Here is a 25,732-nt window from a genome sequence, read left to right as displayed (position 1 = left end):
GGTTTAATTTTTTTTCATTAAGAAGCAAACATTGTGGCTGGTATTTAGCTTACAACACGTGATTAATTTATGGGACTGTACGGCTTTATTTTCAGCATTAAAGTATCTCACGAAAATAATATAATTCTTCGCTAGTTTCCGTTGTAGAATGTGGATGCTTGCAATAGTTTAATACAACGGTTGATATAGGTGCATCAGGAAACAAAGAACCACGTAAATTTTGACTTTAAACTTTCGTGACTGCAGGAATTCATATTCTTGGTTCCTTCGGTAAAGTCACGTAGATAGAAAATAAAAATAGAATTTTAATAAAAAAAAACATTTTTTTTTAAAAATAAATGTTTATTTCTTTTTTGTTTTCTATCTACGTGACTTTACCGAAAGAACCAAGAATATAAAAGAACCACATCTTTCGACTTGTCCTGTTCAGTGTAAATTCTATTTGTCGTGCACACACAGAACCGAGCCTTCAAAAATAAACCTGCATGGACATCAGAGGAAAGAAGCACATCTTTGAACACAGCCACATGCACGCCAATACCTGAGATCATGTTTTCTCGAAGTCAAATGTGAGTTCTGCATGCTTCATATACATTTGCATGTGTGACCAAGTGGCAAAGACGAAGATCCCCCGTGTAGCCTTCACAGACTCTTGGGAAAAGTGCTGTTAGCGAGCACCTACGAAGTCCGGAACGGCACACGAGAGGGTGGGTGTCCAACACCACGCCCGGCCGCCTTTGTCTCCCTAGTGGCGATGTTTACACACCGCACCAGGTACTCATTTGAGGCTGATTTCCCAGGACCGGTTCAAATAATCGTCACTGGTGTTCGCGGGGCTCGGGGCGAAGCTCACGAACCATTACAGCACCACTCCCCAACGTGGGAGACCACAGTCGCTTTGATCTGCTCGCTTCTTTTGGCCCGAGTGCTGCGTTATCAGCTTTGCCGTGAGCTCAACGTTTAATGTGCTTCTGCAGCAGTCGGGAAACAAGATGGTGTTACTTTCAACGCAAACGTGATTTGTAACGTTTAAACTTTACCCGTGTATCGATCGTTTAATTTGAATGTGCAATGTAATTGAGGGAGTGTGTTGTCTTGGTGTGGTCTTAAGACTGTTGTTGTTTTGCTGCCTTGCCCCAAGCTTGCATTTGGTGTTGGCATATCGGCGGGAATTGATGTACTTGTCAAATTTGTACAACTATACTTTATTTATATTCATTCAGTAAAATAAATTCCGACATTACCTTTTCTCTATCTTGCTCATGCAGATGTTGCTGTTAGGGAAGTCCACATGTTTTTTTTTTCAAGCAAAGGGAACGGAGATAACAGAATGCGCCAATCCCTCCGAGGAATGCCACACTCTCAAGAGGGCAAACCAGGTAGACATTCCTTGCAAAATTTCCTTCACTTTGGAGTGGGTTGTGCTGGGTGGCACCCTGAGAACAGTGTGAAATTCCAACCACTTGCAATTACCTCTCCCTACTTGGCTGTCAATTCAAATGCGGAATGTAGAACATGATTTGCAGGTGTAATTGCACCTCTCTCTTGACGTTTCCCCGGCTGAGCCCTCGTCCCACCCACCTTAGATCTCATTCCACCGTGTGAAATGCAAGCGGAGACAGAATGCATTCCACATATGGTAGAAGGCGTTTGGGAGAATCCTGCGGTGGTAAACTGTTGCACAGCTACTTTCTGCAATAGCAGATACAGGTATACCGTTTACCAACATTCACTATTCCTTCATTTGGACGTGAATAGTGAACACGACGTACTTTTTTTACCACGGTTGCCGAATAGAAGGGCCTATAAACCGCGGCAAGCAGGAGGGCATACACGACAACACAGCAGATAAGAATGTTTATTCAGAGGAAGTGGAGGAAAGTAGTTCCAACATTCATCAATTCGAGGACAGGAGGGAAGGGATAGTTTCCTACAAATATGGTAGTTGAACACAGTACTGTACAAATGACGAAACGGCCAAAAGGGATGCTGGTATAGCATTACCAAATCACGCAGTTTCAGGAAAGACAAATGTTGCAGCTTACAATGAGGTGCAATAGTTGAACACAGTACGGACAAGAGGAAACAGTCAAAATGAGTCCTTCACGTAGAGTTCGTGTAACGATGACTGGTGGTCGAAGCGATAAGCGTGATAAATTACTGAATGAGAATGACAGGGATTGTAGTGGATCAGCGAACGCAGCATCAGCCCGTCAACCTATATACGGTGCCGCCCACGATGGAACTCCCTCGCCTGGTATGCAAGGAGTGCGTGGTTTCGATCCCGACCCTGATGCCTGCTGTATATTTGGAGTTTTCACGTCTCTTTCCCCGTGGTCGCTTGGATTTTTTACATTACGGTTTTCCCTCCACCATTTAGAATCAACCAACGTGCGTTTAGTATATTTGGCTGCTATACATTTCCACACTACGATAAACCACTTCGTTGAGCTATCGCCAGGTCGCTTCTGAAGAAAGATCGATTGAGCTCAGTGGGCCTTACCTGGTAAAATAATAATAAAATAATAAGCAGCAGTAAGTCCTTGATAATTACCTTCTTATTTTCCTAGCATAAGATTTCATTCTCATCCAGTGTTCTTGTGGCACTGTTACCATATTTTCATCTTTGTAGGATACCCGATCCTCGTTCCCATCGGTGCATTTCACCTTTATCCCTCCCACGTCTCTCCACAGGATCCCGAGACGTTTCTGCTTTTTTTACAGACTTTATTCGCCTTAGATCTTTTTTGCATGAAGCAAAATGACATGTTCGGGGAAAAACATATCAATAATTATTGTACACGCGCACATCAGGCACATAATGCAGAATTAAAATATGCACGCGTGGTATACACATTTCTTTATTTCAACTCATTGAAACAGCATGCAGTTACACAACCCTGTGTCCAAAAAAAATCACATAAGTAGGAAATTGTAACGTGATTATATATTTATAGAAATGGTTGTAATATTAACACAGGAAAAAATTCCATTGTGACTTGCACAATGCAATAAAAAATTGCACTTTTATCTTTTAAAAATTTCTAAATATGTAATACGAGAAAAAAAACCCGGACAAAAAGGCATTAACAGAATCGGTTACTTGAAAAGACAGATATTCTGAAAGGCAGACAGTTTATCTTATTCCGATAACACGAGATTACTGTTAAGTTCTCCACTTAATTAATGTGACAGTCATAACAACTCTCCTGAAAACTCTGAGAAGACTTATTTACAACTTGCCTAGGTTCTGACCACAAAAGCACAAATGGCAATGTCTCGCGATACCAGGACGACAACCGCACTTGGCACGGCTTCACCGTGGATTTTTTCGGATTGTACCGAGTGTTATTCCGCGTGATGTCCGACGTTTCGCTCCACGTGCCAGGAACTTCTCAAATAATTGAAATATTACATTTTCAGAAAATAGAGAGAACTGAATGGAACTCCCATCCCGAACAAGCTCAGAGGCACGTGGAAATATATGCCAGGCGTCTTGCTCAACGGCAGGCGGTACAATTTTACAAACGCGTTGGGAGAGCTATAACGCACAAATGCGGTGGTATAGTGTTTGCAAGCGCCCACTCAAATTCAAGAACTGATGTAACAATGACAGCATTTGTAACAATACACCAGGTGGGGTTACTTTAAATACAATCACAATGGCCACAAGAGGCTTACTGATGGATCTAATGTTATAGCAATGTGTAAGGTGGGGGGAAAAAAAACCTAAACTGGATAGGTCTTTAATATAAACCGTATTTTTTCTAACCTAGTGAACAAATCTGAATAGTTTTCCTTGTGAGTACCACCAAGGGCCCAGGGCAGCTACATCCAATGAGTTGACATCCATTACACATCATCTCTTTCTCCCGATAGGAATGCACGTTTTAACTACTGAGATTATTTTGCTGCTTTAAATGTCCAAATGATAAGGCCACCTCGTTGAGCTATCATTTGTGGCCAGGTCCACTTTTGAAAAGTAAGCTAATATATCAGTGGGCTTTATCTGGTAGGATGGGGATAGTTTAGTGTTATATTTGTATTTGGGTGATTTTTTTTACCTTTCTTGTACTTTCCACTCCTATCATGTTTTGTATTGGTGTTGTAACGTTTTTACCTGCTCCCACTATATATCTGTTAAAAAAAGTGTTATAGCTCAACGGATAACTCCAGTATACAGTGAGGGAAAAAAGTATTTGATCTCCTGCTTATTTTGTACGTTTGCTCACTGACAAAGAAATGATCAGTCTATAATTTTAATGGTAGGTTTATTTGAACAGTGAGAGACAGAATAACAACAAAATCCAGAAAAACGCATATCAAAAATTGTATAAATTGATTTGCATTTTAATGAGGGAAATAAGTATTTGACCCCTCTGCAAAATTTGACTTAGTACTTGGTGGCAAAACCCTTGTTGGCAATCACAGAAGTCAGACGTTTCTTGCAGTTGGCCACCAGGTTTGCACACATCTCAGGAGAGATTTTGTCCCACTCCTCTTTGCAGATCTTTTCCAAGTCATTGAGGTTTCGAGGCTGACGTTTTGCAACCCGAACCTTCAGCTCCCTCCACAGATTTTGTATGGGATTAAGGTCTGGAGACTGGCTAGGCCACTCCAGGACCTTAATGTACTTCTTCTTGAGCCACTCCTTTGTTGCCTTGGCCGTGTGTTTTGGGTCATTGTCATGCTGGAATACCCATCCACGACCCATTTTCAATGCCCTGGCTGAGGGAAGGAGGTTCTCACCCAAGATTTGACGGTACATGGCCCGGCCATCGTCCCTTTGATGCGGCGAAGTTGTCCTGTCCCCTTAGCAGAAAAACAACCCCAAAGCATGTTTCCACCTCCATGTTTGACGGTGGGGATGGTGTTCTTGGGGTCATAGGCAGAATTCCTCCTCCTCCAAACACGGCGAGTTGAGTTGATGCCAAAGAGCTCCATTTTGGTCTCATCTGACCACAACATTTTCACCCAGTTGTCCTCTGAATCATTCAGATGTTCATTGGCAAACTTCAGACGGGCATGTATATGTGCTTTCTTGAGCAGGGGGACCTTGCGGGCGCTGCAGGATTTCAGTCCTTCACGGCGTAGTGTGTTACCAATTGTTTTCTTGGTGACTATGGTCCCAGCTGCCTTGAGATCATTGACAAGATCCTCCCGTGTAGTTCTGGGCTGATTCCTCACCGTTCTCATGATCATTGCAACTCCACGAGGTGAGATCTTGCATGGAGCCCTAGGCCGAGGGAGATTGAAAGTTATTGTGTTTCTTCCATTTGCGAATAATCGCACCAACTGTTGTCACTTTCTCACAAAGCTGCTTGGCAATGGTCTTGTAGCCCATTCCAGCCTTGTGTAGGTCTACAATCTTGTCCCTAACATCCTTGGAGAGCTCTTTGGTCTTGGCCATGGTGGAGAGTTTGGAATCTGATTGATTCTGTGGACAGGTGTCTTTTATACAGGTAACAAGCTGAGATTAGGAGCACTCCCTTTAAGAGTGTGCTCCTAATCTCAGCTCGTTACCTGTATAAAAGACACCTGGGAGCCAGAAATCTTTCTGATTGAGAGGGGGTCACAAATACTTATTTCCCTCATTAAAATGCAAATCAATTTATAACATTTTTGACATGCGTTTTTCTGGATTTTCTTGTTGTTATTCTGTCTGTCACTGTTCAAATAAACCTACCATTAAAATTATAGACTGATCATTTCTTTGTCAGTGGGCAAACGTACAAAATCAGCAGGGGATCAAATACTTTTTTCCCTCACTGTAAATACATTCTGATCTGATTCTGCATATAAATTGGATGTGTGTGTGTGTAAATGCCCACAATGCAAGTGCCACATCTCCACTTGAGTTCGAATGGCGATTCGATGGCGTCAAATGTCCTAAAATATGGTTGGCGCAAGTCCCAATTGAGCGTTAAGACGTCCCTCATGCGATGATGTAAAACATTGTTGTTGGTCTTAGCCAGGGCTTAACATTCCCCCCCCCCCACAATAGGCAGCCAAATAGTCAAAATATCGAGTCAAGGAATGGCTCACGCAGCTTGTACCACTGTAACTTGCTGAATATCTTCACTGCAACCCCTCCCCCCACCCCCAATTGCATCCAGCAAAATACGAATTGAAATATTTAACTGCCCTCATAATAGTATAACGCTCTCGTGCTCAAGGCGCAATAAAAAACACCAATCTATGTTGCCTTGTAGGCAATAACTTGAGAATTGGAGAACTTGTTTCAAAATCTGCAAGCGTGCAAGCAATGCATCACAGAGCGGGCTTAACGGGGGGGGAATAATGTGCACAGGACAAGCATTGGACATAAGGGTACAGTACTGGGTTCAGTATACCGAGAAAAGGGGTCCCACTTCAAATCCCATTGCACGCACTCCGACTGCAGCATCTGCAATAGTAAAGCCACCGTGTTCGCTCATCCTAGCAGCAGGCATGCACACAGCGTTGTACTACTACACGTAATGTAAATATACAATTGTATGAATCATACGGAACTGTACAATACAGCAATGTTTGTAGTAAACTGTACAATGGCCTGTATCAAAGAACAGTAATACTTTATACAGTAAACCACAATGCATATATTTGTTTACTTAATTAAACAAACTTAGAGCCCTCCTCCACCCCACTGCTGGCCAACTCACATGGGCTCCCCACGGACATGTCAGTCGTGACGGTTGTTCGACTATACTTCACCACAGTCGTCAATGTGAATTGGTGAATGAGCAGACGGGCCCAGGACTGGTTCAGATATTACTCGCCAATGTTCGCCACATTCCAGAACGTCTGCTGCCAATACACTCGTTGAAACTGTTAACGACACGTCCCAAACAATCGCATTCCCTCAACAGTGTTGTGTCCTTCGTCACTTTGCTAAACCTTCAAGCCATCGTAACAAAAAAGTGACACGTCAACTGCATCACACGTTGACCTACATTTAGTTTGGATTATTAGCCGCTCTGTATCTTGCCCTCACTGCCAGCCTGCTGGGATGGGTGGCATTTCCACAACAGAAATGGGGGTTAAGGATTGCAATGAAATCCGGTGGCGACCTCAAAGAGCGGACCCCACGGGGGCTTTCTGTTCACACACACACATAGCAATTGTGCAAAATGCAGATGATGGTGTAGCCTCTTTGCTAAGGGGGGGGGGGGGGGGACCACGGAGAGATTGAGCCAATGTACGGCGAGAACCACTTTAGGGGGCAAGCGAGTTCAATTGGAAAGGTGCCGAAAGCACCAACAGTAGCTTCTTGGCCACCGACAATATTTTCGTGACGTCTTGAGTGTTGTTCCCTTTTTTGTTTATTTCCCCGCCCCCCACCCCCATATTTACTGCATTCCTTATTATTTACACATACAAGCAAACTCGTATTTGGCCAATCATCCAAAACCATGACTCCTGAGCCAGGTGCATTGGTGAGGCTCTCTCAGAGTAATCAATTGCTGCCGCTCTCATAACAGTAGAGGTATGCATCGAGTTCAAGCTTACACCTTCCAAAAAGGACCCCGACAGGACCTGGGGGCTTGATCAGCCATATTAAGCTTACCTTCTGCGACTGCCAAACACACACCGAGACTTCCGTCTCCAAAAGCTCGTACAATAAAGACACGGGCTACGTGACACGCGCTACGTGACACGCGCAGCTGAGAGATGACAGCTCCTTGCTGATGGATCCACACGCAGCACAGTCAATACATTTTTTTTATCCTTCCGCAAAAAACCCTGGTTCCCTCACGGTCAGCCGTCACGCGATCCCCGGCACCCTCGCACACAGCAATCTTCTGTAACCACGAAGACGATGGCAAGCTGGCTGCCAAGGGTCACGTTTACTTCCACCTTTACAACAGCACCGCGATGTTCAACAAGACGGCTAGTGAGCCCACTCATGGGGGGGGGGGGCACGGGGGTGGGAGCTACGGTGAGCCCCACTTCCCCATCTTTAACAACGCCAAGCAATGAATGCTGAGACCACCGGCAGATGCCGAACTTGAGCTGGGCCCCGGAGGTCATCAAGGAGACTTGCACAAATGCGCGCACATTTCTATGCAGTGAATGATGAACTCAACACGCTCGTCACAAAAGAGACCGCTTTGGGCACTGCGAGGGGAAGGACGATGCATGGACATGTTTTTCAGCGGAGACTTGATGGCGCTGCTGGGGGTACGGGGCTCACCGAGCAATCCCTGTGTGAAGAATGCGCTCGGCCACCAGCTGAAGGGACATCGGAGGAATCGGCAGGAATTGGGTTACCTGCCAGCCAACCTAAGCTGTCGACCTGCCTGCTTGCTTGCCTGGGCTGCTGACCTGCCTGCCTGCCTCCCCATCTGCCTGCCTGTCTGCCTCCCTGTCTGCCTGCCTGCCTGTCTGCCTGTCTGCCTGTCTGCCTCCCTGTCTGCCTCCCTGTCTGCCTGCCTGTCGTCCTGCCTGTCTGCCTCCCTATCTGCCTGCCTGCCTGTCTGCCTCCCTATCTGCCTGCCTGTCTCCCTATCTGCCTGCCTGCCTGTCTACCTGCCTGCTTGTCTGCCTGCCTGTCTGCCTGCCTGCCGGCCCGCCCGCCCGCCTGCCTGTCTGCCTGTCTGCCTGTCTGCCTGTCTGCCTGTCTGCCCGCCCGCCCGCCCGCCTGCTTGTTTGTCTATGCTCTCCGCGTGCCTATCTGGGCTGCTCGCCTGACTGTTCGTCTGCCGCAGCTGCCCAGCCTGCCTGCGTGCCTGAGCTGCTGGACAGCCTACCTGCTTGCTTAAGGTGGAATTGTTTGTCAGCGTTCAAGATCAAACCCTCTATTGTTGTGAACTCTCGTCAATACTCGCTGGCAAGCATTATAGAATAATGGTTCTTGGCGAGTTCAATGTGCATATTGACGTGGACGGAGATCCCCTTGGAAAGGATTTCATGAGTTTGCTTTGTTGAACAAGTATCAAGCCCGATGCACATTCACGGTTGCCCACTTGATCTAATTATCACCCGTGGTCTTGACACCCAGAATTTGTCTTATCCGCGATTCTTGCAATCTTAGCCTATTTTGTTATTACTTTCGAATACCTCGCCTAAATAAACCCCCAAAGACTATTGTATGAAAACACATGTCCCAATTCTTCCACTGCTGGGAAATTCTTGGAAGCTTTCTCCACTTCAGCTCCTATTTAATGTAGTGTACTCACAGACATTTCAACAGCTCCACCCTAAGTACTATTTTGGATATCGTGGCACCCCTTACAAGAACAAAACATAAATTCAAAAGGTCATCCCTGTGGTTTCATGATACAGCTCGGGAGCTTAACCGTGCAGGCTGTAAGCGCTCGAACGTGAATGTGGGAAAATTACCCAATTACAGTTCTTATATCTCACCTGACTAAATATAAAGCTGCTCTCTGTCTTCAGATAGATCATCAACTATGGTATAAACAAATAAGAATAATCCTCGTGTTCTATTTTAAACGATTGCTAAACTAATAAGCTGTAGTTCTACATAAATACACAATTACCAGCAGGTTGTGATGACTTTATATTAATATTAGAAATCATGTCAGATAATAGACTCAACCTAGATGATACGTTCTGTAATAGCCATAAAGCTACTCAGGTCATGTGAAAGCAGATCATATCTTTGTTTGCTACTATTAGCCAGCTTGATCTTATCTATTTAGTTGTTGGGACAAAATTAACTACATGTGTTTCATACCGTTCCCACTAAATTGTGTCAAGACAAATTTTTTCTAAGTGAGATTTTTCGATGCTTTCTTTCCATGGAATATGCAGAGAATGACGCCTTCATAACATCCAATGCTTGCTTATAGCAATGCTTTGTTTTGCTGGAATTCACGGAAATGCGTGAAACCCGACTGCGTCTTATGAAAAACGCTGCTCCTGAGGTTTTTAACAGGAAGCAGAAGACATGATTACATCACACCGGTATGGGCAGCCCTATGTGGGCTTCCTGTGAGATTTAGGGGTCGATTGTATGGTCACACAGCATTAAACGGCTTGGCCCCTTCATATTTAAATATTTTAACTCCGTATATATACCAACGCGACCAGGATGCAGGATTGCTCACTTACCCTAAGGGTTTAAAAACAAAGGTGGTGGTACATTCGGCTATTCGCATCCCCCCCCCCCCCCGAATGATGGACTCTGCTGTTGCCTGTTTCCGTATGGGAGTTGTCAACGGTTTCGGTTTTTAATCTCGATTAAGACACTTACGCAAGCTATCGTTCACTTGTTTTACACTCTATAGCACTGCATTTTAATTGATCTCTGTGATTAATGTTTTCATTACTTATTATTGCCGCCGAGTTATCGACACGGAATTGTATTGCCGTTATGCTGTTTTTATTCGTGAAGTGCTCGATACTAAATTAAAACATGTATTGATTGGATTGATTGTATTGATTGTAAGAGGGAAGAAGGCATCATGTAGTAACATTGTGGCCGCTAACAGCGATCTAAAGGTTTTTAGTACAGCAACAAAAAATATATGATGAGGCTCGGTTTATATAAGGCTTTAGAACACGGTGTTTTAAAAGTCATATTTTTGTAACTGTTATCAGCTATTTTGGTTTATCAGTGACAAAACTTGCAGCTTTACAACAAGATGCCAAAGTAACCCCCATGAGAACACGCAGAGTCGGTGTGTTGTCTCTGTGTTACCCCGGCAACGAGACTTGCACATCGCCACGGGCGAACACGGAACCCCCTTTAAATCTCAAGCGTCTTAGGAATTACATGGAATCGTCACTTTAATGGGTGGGTGGGTGGGAGTATGTGTGGAGTCACATGCACTAGACGAGTATTAAAATAAGTACAGCACAGAATGTTGAGAGAGAAAACAAAATTTATAACTCGTTATAATTTTTCAGTATCTGAGAGTTTGTATTTTCAATTTACTGTGAACACTCAAGTAATTTGAAATTCATTGCCTGTAAGTGGGCTGAGGGGGGGGGGGGGGGTCCATATTTGAACATCGCAGACTCCACTGTGACACAGGCAAGCTCCTGTCGAACGCACACCGAGTTTTCCTCACCTCTTCTTTCCAAGGAAAAGCCGAGGAGGGGGCAAAGACTTGCAAACGTCTCGTGACACGTGGAGCGATTAAAGTCGCCCCCCCCTCTTACATTCTTTGCGGTCAACGTGACCTGAGCAGCACAGGCGGACCGAAGAAGCAGCCTCTACTTGTGCCAAGACATTACTTTCATTTAAAAAAAAAGGCGCAAAACGGCTGCAATTTTTTTCCACATTGACTGAAAACTCAGAAATACCGTAACATGTTCCCTGGATCATCTGCTGTTTGAGGGGGGTGGATGGGGGGGCAGCTTAGTATGCAACGGCTGACTTAACCTTCTACAAAGAGCCATTTCACAAAAACGCCTGCGTATTTCATAACCCGTGATAAATGTACGATGCGACACTAAATATGGCATTAAATACTTCCAGAATACATGCTTTTAGTTAACTGTTTCATGCATCATTTGTCAAGCGCAACAGGGGTCAGGAAACCCTAACTACGTGCTTGATTTCTATTACTTCATTGATTTTTCTTTCTTTCTTTAATCTTCCGTTGGCAAACAACAGCTTTGAAAATCTCGCCTACGAAACATTTTCAACTCGAAGGCTTTCAGGTCCTACAATAGGCACAAAAAGTACGTATCGGTGCGTGTCCAAGTTTAAACATGTTTTCAGGACACTTTGTCCACAAAGGCACCGCAGGAAAATTTGAAACGGAAGTCCACAGCGTTCGTCACAAACCTCCACTTTGAGCAGGGTCCTCGCCAACAATGCTCCGTCACAGATTTTTGTATTTCTGTAAGGATTCATCCAGGCGACCGGCGATGGCCTGGTAGAACGCAATCTGTTGCTGGAGGTAGAGCTGCATGATCTGCCCAAAGTCCTTCACGCGCGTGCAGTGAAAGTGGTTGAACTCCGCTAGGGTCGCGTGCGACACCGTGTTGGTCCGCGTTTGAACCTCCGTCAGCTGACCGGCGTCCATCTTGCCCTCGTCGGCTGCCCGCTGGCTCTCCTTGACCTTAGCCACAGCACCTGTTGGCCACAGGGACAAACGATTGTGCTGAATTATAAAATATCTCTAATTATTATCCATTTTACATGTTGATATTCTTAAATGAAAAGGACATTGCTTTTTTTGAAATGTCATCCGGTTGCTGTGGTTATGATGAACTGCAATGTTAACTTTTTTGTATTTTTAGCATTTAGTAAATAAAACGCCCTTTTTGAGTCGTGAGCTACGCATGTTATAGGTGCTTAAAGAGGGTCAGATAACTTTTACAACAAGTGTGGTACATATTCTTAGCTTTTTCGGTAAAGTCACGTTGAAGGGAAACAATAAAATAATAAAATATATATAAAACAATTACATTCTCACGTTTCGTGTGAATTACTGCAGTCACGAAAGCTTTAAATCAAAATTTAAGTGTGGTACAGTGCACCTTTCATGTCAATAAATCATTAAATAGTTATGCCTTGTTTTAAAATCCTAAAGTGAACGAAAAAGATTTAAAAAAATATGTAAAATGTTGCTATATAGAATACATTTGGAATTTTCTACCACTGATAGAGCTTATATAATGCGCTTCACGGAGAGGGAACTAAATTAAAGTCTACACTGTAGGCTATCCTGCAAGATGCATCATCGGGGGCATGATGCAACTTCCGCCAATGCCATGAGGTTCCTGCAATGTGCAGTGGCATCATTTGCATGTGAATATAAATAATTGGTATTCACAGACGAGTAGCCAGTGAGGGATAAACGAGGACTGGAGTGGAGAAATACTGCTAAAGCTGGTAGAAATCTCAACTAATATGTGCTGTTAAGGCCTGACGAAATATAACTCCTAAAATGGTGTTTATAAAATACTTTAGTTTATATCATATTTAGGCAAGCTTTTCATTATAACTATTACAATATAGTTATTTGAGTTAGGTCTCACATTAAGTTTAAGATTAAAACTATAGAGGCTAATTTGTTCCAAGTGTCTGCTTAGCAATAGCACATGGTAGATTATACGACAGTTCTCACATTACACGTGACAAATGACGAACACTGCTATACTGCGACAATGCAGTACCAATTTGACAGGGTTCTAAAATTAATGGCACCGAAACAATAGAAAAATATCACAGCAGCATTTGAGGTTATTCTCTTCACGGCAACGCCAGTTACTGTATATGCAAAGATTTGATGTAAACAATTTACACCTTTTTGTATGTGAATGATGTCTGGGAAATTGGCGAGCAGTCCTTGGTAGAGGCACGTCACGTCCATCAGGGGCTGGAGATCCTGCTGTGGCTGTTGTGCAAATAGCTCCCCGATTGCCACGTAGGTGTTGCCTGTGTGGGTGATTGCTTTGGTGAGGTTGTCCGAATAGTGCTGATCATCCTGCTCAAACGACTGTCCAAGATTCTCGAACACCTGGCCCATCTTCTGAAAGTCGCGCTTGTAGTCAATGCAATGTTTGCGTGCCATCTCCCCGGCCGTGCCATTGAGCAGGACCACACTTTCATCCATTCTTTTGGAGAAGCTTCTGAAAGAGTCGGTCCGTGCCTCGACGTCCTGCAGGTCCAGGTGTGACGTTGGCGGTGCACTAATGGTCAGGTAGAACTTGGCTCCCACGGCATCATCTTTCTCAGCCCTTCGCTTGCCCTGCTTCCACGCTTTCTCGTCGGTGCACGTGAGAAAGTGCTGGAAGGCGTCGCACTGCGCGAGCACCGGATGGCCCGTCATATGATTCATCCAGAGGATGAGGCCCCGCCTGCGCTTCTGAACAAAGTCCTCCACAAAGCGCCCGGTCGCCTGCTTCTCGGGCAGGTGGGGCACCGACACCACGGGAAACTTCTGCACCAGGCGACCGTACAACCAGTCGAAGTGCTTATAACGACGGCTCACCGCCCTCCCCGTGAACGTGGGCGTCAGGCGGTAGGAGATGAAGCTCTTCATGCCTTTGAACTTAGTCTGCTTGGTGGGGTCCTCGATGGAGCAGGTGAATGGGAACGGGTTGTCGGGCCACGCCGGCCCGCGGTCCGCTATGTCGACGCGGACTCGGTCACCCACGTTGACGGTGCAGCCCGTCACGTCGCCCGAGATGAACGCCTCGCCGCCGGCCTTCACGTAGCGAGACAGCGACGAAACGCCCAGGGCGGAGGTGGCCGTGCCGTTGGCCCCGAACTGGCCGTAGGTGCTGCCGCTGTCCACGGTGGACGAGTTGTCGTCCCAGTCTGCATCCCAGTCGTCCTGGTCCTGGTCTGCGGGCTGCTGGGGCCACGTGCCTGCTGGAGTTTGTTGCTGATGATATGCAAAACAGCACGACAAAGATGATTTTGATATTATGAATGATTTGGATACGTCATCTACTTTTACGGTTGCAAACTTTAAACATGTTGCCATCATAACATTCATGAATACCACGAAATATGTTTTTATTATAAAAAAAAATCAGCTGTTCACTTAAAAGTAAAATCCACCAATTTAATATCTAAAATGTTATTTTTGTACAAGTATACCTACCTAGTACCCTCTAAATTTTGCAAATGAAACTTTTGTCAATGGTATCCCATCTGGTTGCAGTGCAAAGACATTACATTGAGAATGTTTAACAAGGTTCCCTCCATGTTAAAGCAATGTCATTACAGTACCCCAACTAGAAAATGCCCCTGAAATGTCACGAGTGAATTTCCCCCCCCCCCTCATATAGCAACATTCTGTGGTAGTGAAACTCTCAGCCCTCACACACAGACCCAAATCACAAATACTCCCCACGTGGCTTTTAACAAACTTTCGGGGCAGGTCCTGATATAGCCAGCGCCACTCACGGCCGCCTTTGCATCACCAATGCTGAGCTATTCGTTTTTATACACCAGGGACTCAATTCAAGTTACAATGATTGGCGATACTGCATGGGCAGTGGTGCACGAGCACAAATATCAAAATATTCAACACGTTCGGCAATAACACTGCCTCATAATAACATATAAAATATATTAACATATAAAACATATAAAATAGGCATGCACAGTTTTGAGCCATTGGCCCTCTTTTTATAGCACGTTATTTAACGTTGAGTCGACCTATGGGAGGCAAATAACCGCTATAGACACACGGCACTTGTGCATCGGTGATGCACAAACCACTGCACCACCACTCCCCAAACCACTGCACCACCACTCAACTTCCCAAACCACTGCACCACCACTCCCCAAACCACTGCACCACCACTCCCCAAACCACTGCACCACCACTCAACTTCCCAAACCACTGCACCACCACTCAACTTCCCAAACCACTGCACCACCACTCCCCAAACCACTGCACCACCACTCCCCAAACCACTGCACCACCACTCCCCAAACCACTGCACCACCACTCCCCAAACCACTGCACTACCACTCCCCAAACCACTGCACCACCACTCCCCAACACCACTGCACCACCACTCCCCAACACCACTGCACAACCACTCCCCAACACCACTGCACCACCACTCCCCAAACCACTGCACTACCACTCCCCAACACCACCACTCCACAAACCACTGCACCACCACTCCCCAATACCACTGCACCACCACTCCCCGCACAGAGACAACAAAGACAACGGATCCATCGAAGCCCAGCGTTGTTGTTGGGGCATATTCTGTGATATGGAAACAGTTAAATCAGCGCACGCACACACACAAAGACACTGAAACACACATTTTAGACTAAAACAAACGTATGAATTAAGTTATACTGCATCCCGATTTTTTTTTTTAAAACGCTTCCCAGCAGCTTCTCAACTCAAAAGACGGGGCAGAGAGGGGTTCTTGCAAGAGTTTCAGACATTTTCTAAAAAAACAAAGTATCCCGTTAAGATCAGCACGGTGAGAATGTTCGTCTTCGGCTTTACCGATGACAACTCTCGGTCATAAATGCCGGAGTCAGTGACTCAACTCCGTTTGTGACTCAACTCGGGACGCCGTGAGACGATGGGTGGATAACGCGAATGGCGAAGATCCTTACACTGCATGTACACAGTCCTGTTTAAAGTACTGCCGTGATGTAGTTGCGCCATGGTGCTGGTGCTGCTCGTCGCCTTATCTGCCCACGAACATTTTACCCGGACAGCGTTCTCGGCTGTTGTAAGAATCTAAGCAGGATTTTTTTTTTCTTTAAAGCCTGGACAGTCCTTTTTAGATTTGTTAACAGCACGTTAGTAAATACGCAGAGGTGCAATAGGCGTTGTGGACAGAAGAGGGCGCGGCTAACAGCCATCGCTATGCACCAAACCTTCACAAATCCACACTGACCAGTTTGGTGAAGTATGGTCAAGGTCCACACCCAGCAGTGTATTGACAAAACGGCCGCTATACTGCCCCACGTGCTTGCGCGTTTGTAACCCGTTACATGGCCAGACCATTAAGCCGGTGTCTATCCACTGCTGGATTGAAGATCTTCGTCACTAAACTCAGCGTTGCTGCTGCTGCAATCGTCAATCTCATCCCTTTAAACATCGGAGTTGATCATTTAAACAAACAAATTTTGTTTTAAAAAGGGTGACTTTGGACCCAAAATGAAAAAATCCACATCCAACGTCGCAAATCCCAAACACATTATTATTATTATATATCTCTCTGTCTCTCTCTCTCTGTCTCGCTCTCTCGGGCTCTCACCTGGTTTGAAAAAGTCTTGAAATTGTGCGACTGCTGCTGGTGGCTGGCGCTCCAGGCTGCAGCGGTGGTGGTGGTCTGCGCCAGGCCCCCATCGCGACCCGCCGAGGCCACTCCGCCACGGAGGTTCGCGGTCACGTCCCTGACACCACAGCCGACGTCGTCTTCGTCGGGCAGAAACTCCACGTACGTGGCCGGGAAGAGGCCTCTCTCGCCGCGGCTGTTGGTGCCCTCGAACCAGCCGTCGCCGACGCCCTCGTTGAAGACCGTGAGGACATCTCGCTCCCTGATGGAGATCTCCCCCTCGTTCTCGCTCTGGAAGTCGTACAAGGCGCGGGCCCGGCGCGACACCATGGTCAACGGCGGTGCAGAACGACAACGAAGATGATGATGGTGGTGCTAGTGGTTAAAGGGGTGGTGGTAGTTGAATAAGGATGGAGGGTGTGGTGTGTGTGTGTGGAGGGGGAGGATGAACCACCGTTTTGTGTTTGTGAAGCCGAGCAACGGTGGAGTTGGTGTGTGAGCGAGAGGGCGGGATGTGTGCAGCGTGATGGGTCTGTGTGTGTGAGAGAGAGAAGCGCGCCCTCTCTGTCGAGGAGACGTCACTAATGCTAATACACAAACAACAACAAGAAGAAGAAGAAGCAAAAAGGGGGAGGGGGGGAGGAGGAAATCCCACGAATAGCCTCTAACTACGCCAGACTTTCTGGGGCCAACGCCGGTTGCGAAAGTGTTGTGAGCCCGGCTGCCTTTGTCTCCCCAGTGGCGATGTTTGCGCACAGCAACAGGTACTGGTCATCCAAAGGCTGAGCAAACTACCGTGGCTTTTTTTGTTTGTACATCTGGAGAAAAATAGCGGAGCGGCAAGCCAGGGGGACGGACAAGGCGAGCGTGGAGATGGAGCCATGGAATCGGCTGGTGTGCTTTAGGCGGATTATCTCGTTGCAGGATTGCGATGTTGTCATTTCAGCAGTGGAATGACAATGGCTGATGATCATGATGCTTGATTGGGGGAGCGAGAGCCCTGTTTGGGAATCAAAGTCAAAAGAGTTGTGCCCGATAGTGTCCGCAAACCGCTCCCCATAATTACACAATAAGAGTCGTGTCCCATATTAGGAAGCCACTGGTAGCTATGTGCTTTGAAATCTAATTTTTTAAAATGAATTTATTTAGAACTGCTTTTGTGTGTTTAGTTTTTTTGTGTCCCATTCCCACACCCTCCGATGAGCCACAGATGGGCACGTACGGTGCGAAAGAAGTCCAATGTATATGCTTGTACCGTGCACACATTCAAGTGCTGTTTGCAAGCAACATGACGCGCACGGCCACTCATGGCTTGAAGCAACTATAATTGACAATGATTAACTGCAGAATAGTACAGGGAGAAAGTTAAAGGCGCAGCCCTGAAATTGCTTCGTCTGGCTACTGCTGGCGGAAGGGCCTCCGCCATCGAGGGGGAGCTCGAGAAATCCCCTCTCAGGGGGCTTTTGGCCTACTCTTCCACGCTCGATAAGTCGTCTTGGAAGTGGATCGACATCCAGCGGTGGATCAAGCATGGTCGCACGTGACGTGTCCCCGTATTGTCACGCAGTGACTATCCACCGCTGGATGAATAGCCTCCAACCACAGTCCATCGGAACTGATCTCTCATCCGTGCACATCCTGGCGGTATCGCTGAAGTCCTCACGCTGCGTCGACTACGAGGAACCTTTTGCATTTTCACAATGTGCCGTACGACGGAAGACGAATAAGAAACGGATCTAGTCGTCGCCAAGTTGCTCCGCGTCGCCCACTGCGCGTTAAAGCCCCCGCGAAGGAGTTAACGGACGCACACGGCAAAAGACGCGGCGTGGATTTCCGGATCCGGGGGATCGGGATTGTGTTTGGCAAAGCAATCCCCGCTCCGAGATCCGTGATCCGCAGCTCCGCTCCGAGATCCGTGATTCCGCGGTTTCACGCGAGCTCTGTAGCGGAAGCGCCGCCGCTGATGAGCTGGCGTCTCAGACTGCTCCAGAACAGACAAAGGATCCCCTCCCACGGGTGTAGCGTACACAGACCGATGGGTCAAGTGCAGTTAGCGAGCACCTATAATTAGAATGTATATTTATGTACTGGAGGAATCCGATGCGCTATAAAGCCATTTTTTTTCACAGATGCCCAGTAGGGGCGGGTCACAACGTTAAAACGACAAACAATATAAAAAACACGGCAGGACTGCAAAGTACAAAAGAGGCAAACAGATCACTCAAAATAATAACCAAGTAAAACTAAACTCATGTTTCTGTATTACAAGGTAAAGCCCACTGAGGTATTAACTTATTTTTCAGAAGCGACCTGGTCACAGATGACAGCTGAACAAAGTCACTTATATTCTTGGTTCTTTCCCTTCTACGTGACTTTACCGAAAGAACCAAGAATATGAGTCCCTTCAGTCACGAAAGCTTTAAATCAAAAGTCACTTATACATGGAGAAGTGTAGCAGCAAAATCATCTAAATGCACGCTTCTGGTGGTTGCGTAACGAGGTGCTTGGTGTGTTCAGAACTCCACCCGGCCGCATCCCTCTCTCCACGACTGTTATTTTAGACACCGTGCCGACTACTAATTTAAGACTGAGTCAACCTAGGGGAGGGCCCATGACGGACCAGGCTCGATTACAGTATCACTCGCTGCCACACCGATGCTATCCGTTGGGAGGCACTCAGGTGGGTCGGTTCTAATCACTGCGCCACCGCTCCCCAACCACGAACAACACGGACGTCCTGAATTTAAAAAAACCACCTCATTCAGAACCCAAACATCACAACCCTCCTCGCTTTGACATTCCTCCTCAAATACACTGGTCTATGTATGTATGTTGAACTTCTTTAGCACCGTACGTACCCAACCGTGCTAATCGGAGGTGCGGAGTAAGTATGACACACTGAAACACTAAAAGCAGTTCTAAAGTCAGATCACTGAGTTCTAAAGAGATGAGTTTTCAAGCTAGATGAGTTCAAAGCGCATAGCTCGTAGTTGCTTCCATATATGTCGGAAGAAGAGCGTTCCAGACGGCCAACATCAAGACCCCGATGCGAACATCTTAAACGGAAGATTAAAGACAAGCCACGGTAGTGCGATTGTGGCCATGCAACCCAAACTGTGGACCGTTTAATAAACCACTGTAGTATAGCGTGCGCTCCTTCAACGGAGGCGGAGGAATAGCCAAACTCCACGAACTCTCCCGTCCCGAAGCCCCTCTCGTCGTGGCCAGCAGCAGACCTCGACATTCTCTCCTGCACACATTGCCATGGGCAAGAGTGGAACCAGTGCTTCTGTATAAGTAGCTGTGTCGGCACAAGGGGACACTGTTGGGTTTGTGTGAACAATTCAGGAATCTCCTCCCCTCCACTGCCGGTCACCAGGGTGGTCGATCCACTGCTGGATTAGGGCCTCCCTGTATGCCCCCGTGCGTTATTTGGCCATGCCAAGCCACGCCCGGCCAGTGCCGGTTTGGTGCAGGCGGGAGGGAGGTCAACAAGTCCCGTATACTGAGCACAGTGGATTTTTCTGCACTGCCATCTGCCGATGACAATGGCTCAGCGGCAGTCGATAACGACCTGCTGCTACTGTTGATCGTGGTGGTCGTCCATCCGATTACTATCCAGGCTCAACCTCCGCTTAGCTTATGAGATCTGGATCACCTGGCGAGATAGCAAGCATCCATTCATCCATCGGTTAATATCGACTTGCAAGACTAAGCCGCACACGTCCTAAAGCGATATAGTTAGATGCATGCAAATTGCATGCGACCAATAATGATGATTATTGGTACGTGTAAGCTCGTGGAACGAACGCAGCTGTACGGAGACATAAAAGGGGGAAGTACTAAAATGAGATGGTAAAATTACACAAAAAACATCGATCGTTGAAACTAAACGCCGGGGCTATTATAAGCGGGTACACTCCCTACCAACACCGCTTCGGGAAATGTTGCCAATTTATGCGATTTTGTCCGCTAGATTTAGTGACTTTATAGCAACAGCGCACAGTATTGTCAAAGCAATCACAAATAAATACATCTCAGTATATATTGGGTCGAGGGCGTTGTACAGAAGTAGGAGTGGTTCCAGGTCTACATGTAAAGGGTCATGTAACTATTTACAGAGTTGAATTTTAAGTGTCGTACGTAATTCACAAATTTTCAAATACGAAAACGTCCAACACCGTCGCACGACCGATTGGGCCTCGTGACATTAGCTGGCTAAGAATAACGCGATGATGTCATTCAACCAAGATCGCATGGCTGTAAGATGACTAAACGATTTGGCGGTTTCCGAGATAACGCCCCGTCCATCTGGTTTGGTTTTATGATGACCTCCCATTCCTGACCCACATCCTCAACGGAGATCAAAGTGGCTTTTACGGGGTGCTCCTCGCTAACGTGGCCATCAATCCCCAACCATTCAGAAACAATTATCAAGCAAAAAAGATGGGATGAGAGAAAACAAATCCGACGAATAACGTCGTTTTCAAGAATTATAAACATTTCAGTTGGTGAGGTGTTCGTCTAGCAGTGGATTGACTGAGTGTTGTAAAACGACGCGAGCAGCACTTTTTGCAGTGTTGCTAGAAATGCGCATGCCCTCCAGAGGGTGTTTTCACGGGAAGACGCTGACTTTGATATATTAAATATCGCACGTTATTTATGGAAAGTCCATCCGACCTTGTTTCGATGTTATAAAATGTCTAATTTTAGAACTTGACTTTACACGTAGGTGACACAAAAAGGTGACACGCGAAATGTTAACCATTTCCCTGCATTTTGGAATTCTCAGTCGTTATAGTGTTTCAAGACGACGCAAAGTATTCTACGGTCCCCGGGCGATGTATAAGTCACCAATGCCAGCTGCCCTCACAGCACCGACTGTAGGACTGTTTCCCTGGCATTCATAGCTATCTATTGTTCCGTTATAATGCAGTAAGAATGACATCAAGTGGTGGAACATATGAAAGGTGCAGCCCTGCAATTCCATGTTTACACAACTGCTGATAGAAGACCCTCTGCAGCTAGGAGACGTTCTAGAGAGCCCCTCTACAGAGTATTGGCCTACTTTTCCATTCTGGCTCATACGTCTTGGAAGACCTGGGAGTGGACCTATACTTTACGCCACCACACGTAACCTGCCGACAAACCTGTGTAGCGCGCATTTATACGGCCGGGTGGATGGTAACAAAAGCGTATTTCTGCGCGCATTTCCACCACCTTTGGTTACGGAACTTGTTTGACCTTTAGCAGGAATGACCAACAACAACAAAAAATGCTTGAGGTTGCAATGAAATATGCTGACCGATCGCTGTTTGTGCGGTAGCTTCACTCCTCGCCGAGCTGAACGCTGCAGCTTGATCAGCACTTCGCTCGCACTGGAGTTAAAACAACAAATGTGTTTACAACTATGGACCATCGATTCACTTGCTTCTAGCATGGACGGCCACCATGCCGACCACCGGCGTGCCTTGTTTTGGAGGATGTTGGGAGGCGTGCTGCATTATTAAGGCCACGGTGGAAACATTTCGGGTCGCCGTTTCTCTTTGGCTTGTGCGTGTCCGATTCCGTTATTTTCCACGAGGGTGTTGTTACCTTTTCAGGAAACCTGCACAGAACAATTGGAACCTGGCACCATTGTATAAAGAAAGAAAGTAAAAAGTCACATTTACGGTGCATATATAAAAACAATCATGAAGCAAAACACAGGCAGATATATCTACAGTACAAACTAAGTAAAATATTACATAATAAGCAGTTACATTGAATGGTGACACGGTTGGTTCAACATTTTCAAATCATATATTTTTAAATTAATGTGTATTATATACATATATAACGCCTCTTATCTCTAATATGCTGAGACCGGGATGCATTAATTGTGCACCTCCTCTTTCGTGCGAACAAAAGTATCACAACAGGATGCCAATTACAGTTTATCCGTCCGTGTTTATGTTCCGCTCGGTTAACACGCGCAGGGCAATGCGAAAGAACACCAGGAAAGTGCACACACGCATTGCACGTGCCCAGCATTTTCCAGGAATCGACAATCGACATTGCGCGCCCACCGAAATACAAAGCTCGGCAATTTGTGTTCCGATTTCCAAAAACGGTTGTAAAACGACACCGATCCGCGCCGATCTGGCCCAGGCACGACCCCATTCCTTGTCCCGTTTCTTCAGATCGCTGCGCGGCTCCACGAGGATCGGCTCCTTCCCTTCCAGGATTTTACTGCATCAAGAAAGGTAAAAAAAACTAACAAAAATTAACAGAGCGACGTCTGACAGAAAATCACAGAGTGAAACACAAAAACACAGTAATTAAAACTATTAAAACGGCAAATAAATACGTGACAACAATTATTTCTTCAAGAAATTACAAATGCCAAACCGAACCAAATCAGCAACACAATAAACAATTAACGCAGTACGGTTTGATTTAATACTGAAATTAAATGCAACCGCATTTCATGACGCCGTATAGAAATTTGGTGTATTTCATAGAGGCGGTCAGTGCGTGAATGGGAGTAGAGTGCGTAGGGGAGTGAGATGAGAGGGGAGAGGCAGGATAGTGCGTGGAGAGAGTGAGATGAGAGAGGCAAAAGAGTGCGTGGGGGGAGTAGAGAGATGAGAGGGGAGAGGTAGGAGAGTGCGTGGGGGGAGTGAGATGAGAGGGGAGAGGCAGGAGAGTGCGTGGGGGGAGTAGAGAGAGATGAGAGGGGAGAGGCAGGATAGTTTCAGTTTTCAGTTTATTTTGGTATAGCCCTGTCTGCCATTTGGCTCTTGAATCGGGTGCAACCACAACAAACAAAAAAACAAAAACACGAACAAGAAAAACATCTTAAAGTGACTATGTGACTGTGCAAACAGAAAATCCATGAAAAAAAACCACCAAACTATTCCTGAAAAAAGCACCGTACACCAACGCTGTGTAAAAAAAAACCCAGTGGGATGCAAGTCAAACAACAACAACCACAAGAAAACTTAGATTAAGACCATCAGTCTAACTCCGTACTACAACATAACAAACATGTCCAAACCAAAAAACTTTTCCAGATCACCAAAAACTAAAGCCATAATTGCAACGTAACAGTGATCGCAGGGACTGTGACCGAATTTTTACAATAAACTGCATAAATAACATGTAACACCAAATCCTAGAGCCATAGCTGGCTGCATGAGTTACTCCACAACAACAGAAGCATCGGTCGGAGTATCAAATTTTTCAAAACACCTTTAAGATCAGCACGCTAAATCAAAATGCAAATAATACTTTGCAGCGTCATCCGGGGCGAAACATTTTATTTTATTTTACGCCAATGAATAGCAGTGGCAGCTAGGGGTGTACAACTCCTCTAGAGCAGTTTTGAGAGAAGATCTCATTGGTAGCGAATCAAGTTGCAGTTTATTGGCAATAGCATTCCAGACTCTGGGGGCATAGTGCGTGGAGGGGAGTGGAGTGAGATGAGAGGGGAGAGGTAGGAGAGTGCGTGGAGGGGGGGTAGAGTGAGATGAGAGGGGAGAAGTAGGAGAGTGCATGGAGGGGAGTGGAGTGAGATGAGAGAGAGAGACAGGAGAGTGCGTGGCGGGGGGGGTAGAATGCGATGAGAGGGGGAAGTTGGGCAGTCGCGACTGCCACCTTGAAATCGACCTGGGACTGGATTGGGAGCAATCCGCGTGATCGTGCGTGGAGGGGAGTCGCGTGTCAACGTATGTCACTAAGCTCACATGCACACGAAGCTAGACAACCAAATAAATAAATATCGGCAGGGCACGTCTGTGTTGCGGGGGGTGCACTGTCACGGCAGCGTGCTCACTCTATCGGCAGCCGCGGCTTCGTCCTTGCTTCGCTGTTGCTGAGTGCTCAGCCGAGACGCATTTCCCGTGCTACAACAGCAGTGACACTAGCCAAACGGGAGCATCAGCGTGGCAAATTAAACACAAACGTACCGCTTGGGGTGTGCCCCTAGAAGCGGGTTGTATCATCCCGTTTGAGAAATACAATGACGACTGTAACGTCAAAATCTTTGGGGGGCGTCGACTCTTGACACCCGCACGCCCGCACGTCCGCCCCGTCAATTCCTCTTCAACAATCGGCCACTAGGTGGCGCCCTCGCATCGTGCACCGCTCCCTCTACACGTACTACATCAAATTTTGACTGAAAAACTCTTCGTGACTGCAGGAATTCATATTCTTTGGTTCTTTCGGTAAAGTCACGTAGATAGAAAATAAAATTAAATAAAATTAAAATCAAATGAAAATACATTTTTAAATAAAAGCAAAAAAAAATCCTCGACGTTTCGATCGCAACACAAGCGGTCTTCTCCGCCTGATAATTTTAATAGAATTTTGTATTTTCTATCTACGTGACTTTACCGAAAGAACCAAAGAATATGACCTCCATCAAACGCTGCTTTAATTTCCCCCAAAAAATAAACTGCTCGTCTCCGTCATGCTTAAGTTGACGGCGCTGGAGAAACGGAAAGCTTGTCCGTGGCACTGCCCTGAACGCTCCGAAGAAGGGCCATTGCTTAGAACATTACCTTTACTCTTTGGTTATTTCGGTAAAGTCACGTACGTAGAAAAATAAAATAAAAATAATTCCATTTTATTTTAAAGTCACGTAGGTAGAAAAATAAAATAAAACAAAAAAATTCTACCCACGTGACTTTACGGAAAGAACCAACGAGTATGGAGTCCTGCAGTTACGAAAGCTTAAAATCAAGATTAACTTTACCTTTACATTCTAAGGAGGTGATGTGGTGCGTTGTTTCATGCTCTGGAAATGTCATTTCATAGCTGTCAACCCCTTATCAGTACCCACCATGTTACAGAACAATTCAGACCTTATTTGTCACCCCGTGCCCCTTAGTCTCAATGTTCATCCTACAAAGCCACATCACGAGAGATAAACACAAACACGTTTCTGTGCCCGTATTGAAACGGCTGTACGCCGTATGGACCTGAAAACTCAATTTGGCTGTACAGGAATGCGGGGTAAACCGTAATGGGTTGACACGGCATGTGATTTCCCTGC

The 25,732-nt window shown here is 46.1% G+C and overlaps 1 protein-coding gene across 2 annotated transcripts; it reads right to left on the bottom strand.

Moving 5' to 3' along the window:
* Positions 1-2,845: 2,845 nt before the first annotated feature.
* Positions 2,846-24,647, bottom strand: SNX18 (sorting nexin 18). 2 transcript variants are annotated; one of them, XM_032953910.2, is made up of 5 exons: positions 24,512-24,647; positions 22,001-22,926; positions 16,675-16,986; positions 13,229-14,312; positions 2,846-12,052 (listed from the first exon to the last, which is right to left on the bottom strand). In XM_032953910.2, the coding sequence occupies exons 2-5, from the start codon at positions 22,133-22,135 to the stop codon at positions 11,799-11,801; spliced, it is 1,785 nt and encodes a 594-aa protein (XP_032809801.1). In that variant the 5' UTR covers positions 22,136-22,926; positions 24,512-24,647; the 3' UTR covers positions 2,846-11,798. The 2 variants fall into 2 exon arrangements, with proteins under 2 accessions (XP_032809801.1, XP_032809802.1); XM_032953911.2 differs by lacking the exons at positions 22,001-22,926; positions 24,512-24,647 and having other exon boundaries at positions 16,675-17,272.
* Between the last annotated feature and the right edge of the window lie 1,085 nt (positions 24,648-25,732).

Source organism: Petromyzon marinus, chromosome 13 (genome assembly GCF_048934315.1).
Source record: "Petromyzon marinus isolate PM22_M1 ecotype Great Lakes invasive population chromosome 13, UKy_Petmar_22M1.pri1.0, whole genome shotgun sequence".
Lineage (NCBI taxonomy): Eukaryota > Metazoa > Chordata > Hyperoartia > Petromyzontiformes > Petromyzontidae > Petromyzon > Petromyzon marinus.
This window is presented reverse-complemented; position numbering and strand designations above follow the sequence as displayed.

Bases quoted from the DNA above. Each gene is read 5' to 3' on its own strand.
- SNX18 (XM_032953910.2), bottom strand. From the start codon at position 22,135: ATGCTAGAAGCAAGTGAATCGATGGTCCATAGTTGTAAACACATTTGT. The intron at 16,987-22,000 runs GTCAGCATATTT...TACGACTTCCAG, and splicing joins TACCGCACAAACAGCGATCG to AGCGAGAACGAGGGGGAGAT. The intron at 12,053-13,228 runs GTGTAAATTGTT...TGTGGCCAACAG, and splicing joins CATCATTCACATACAAAAAG to GTGCTGTGGCTAAGGTCAAG.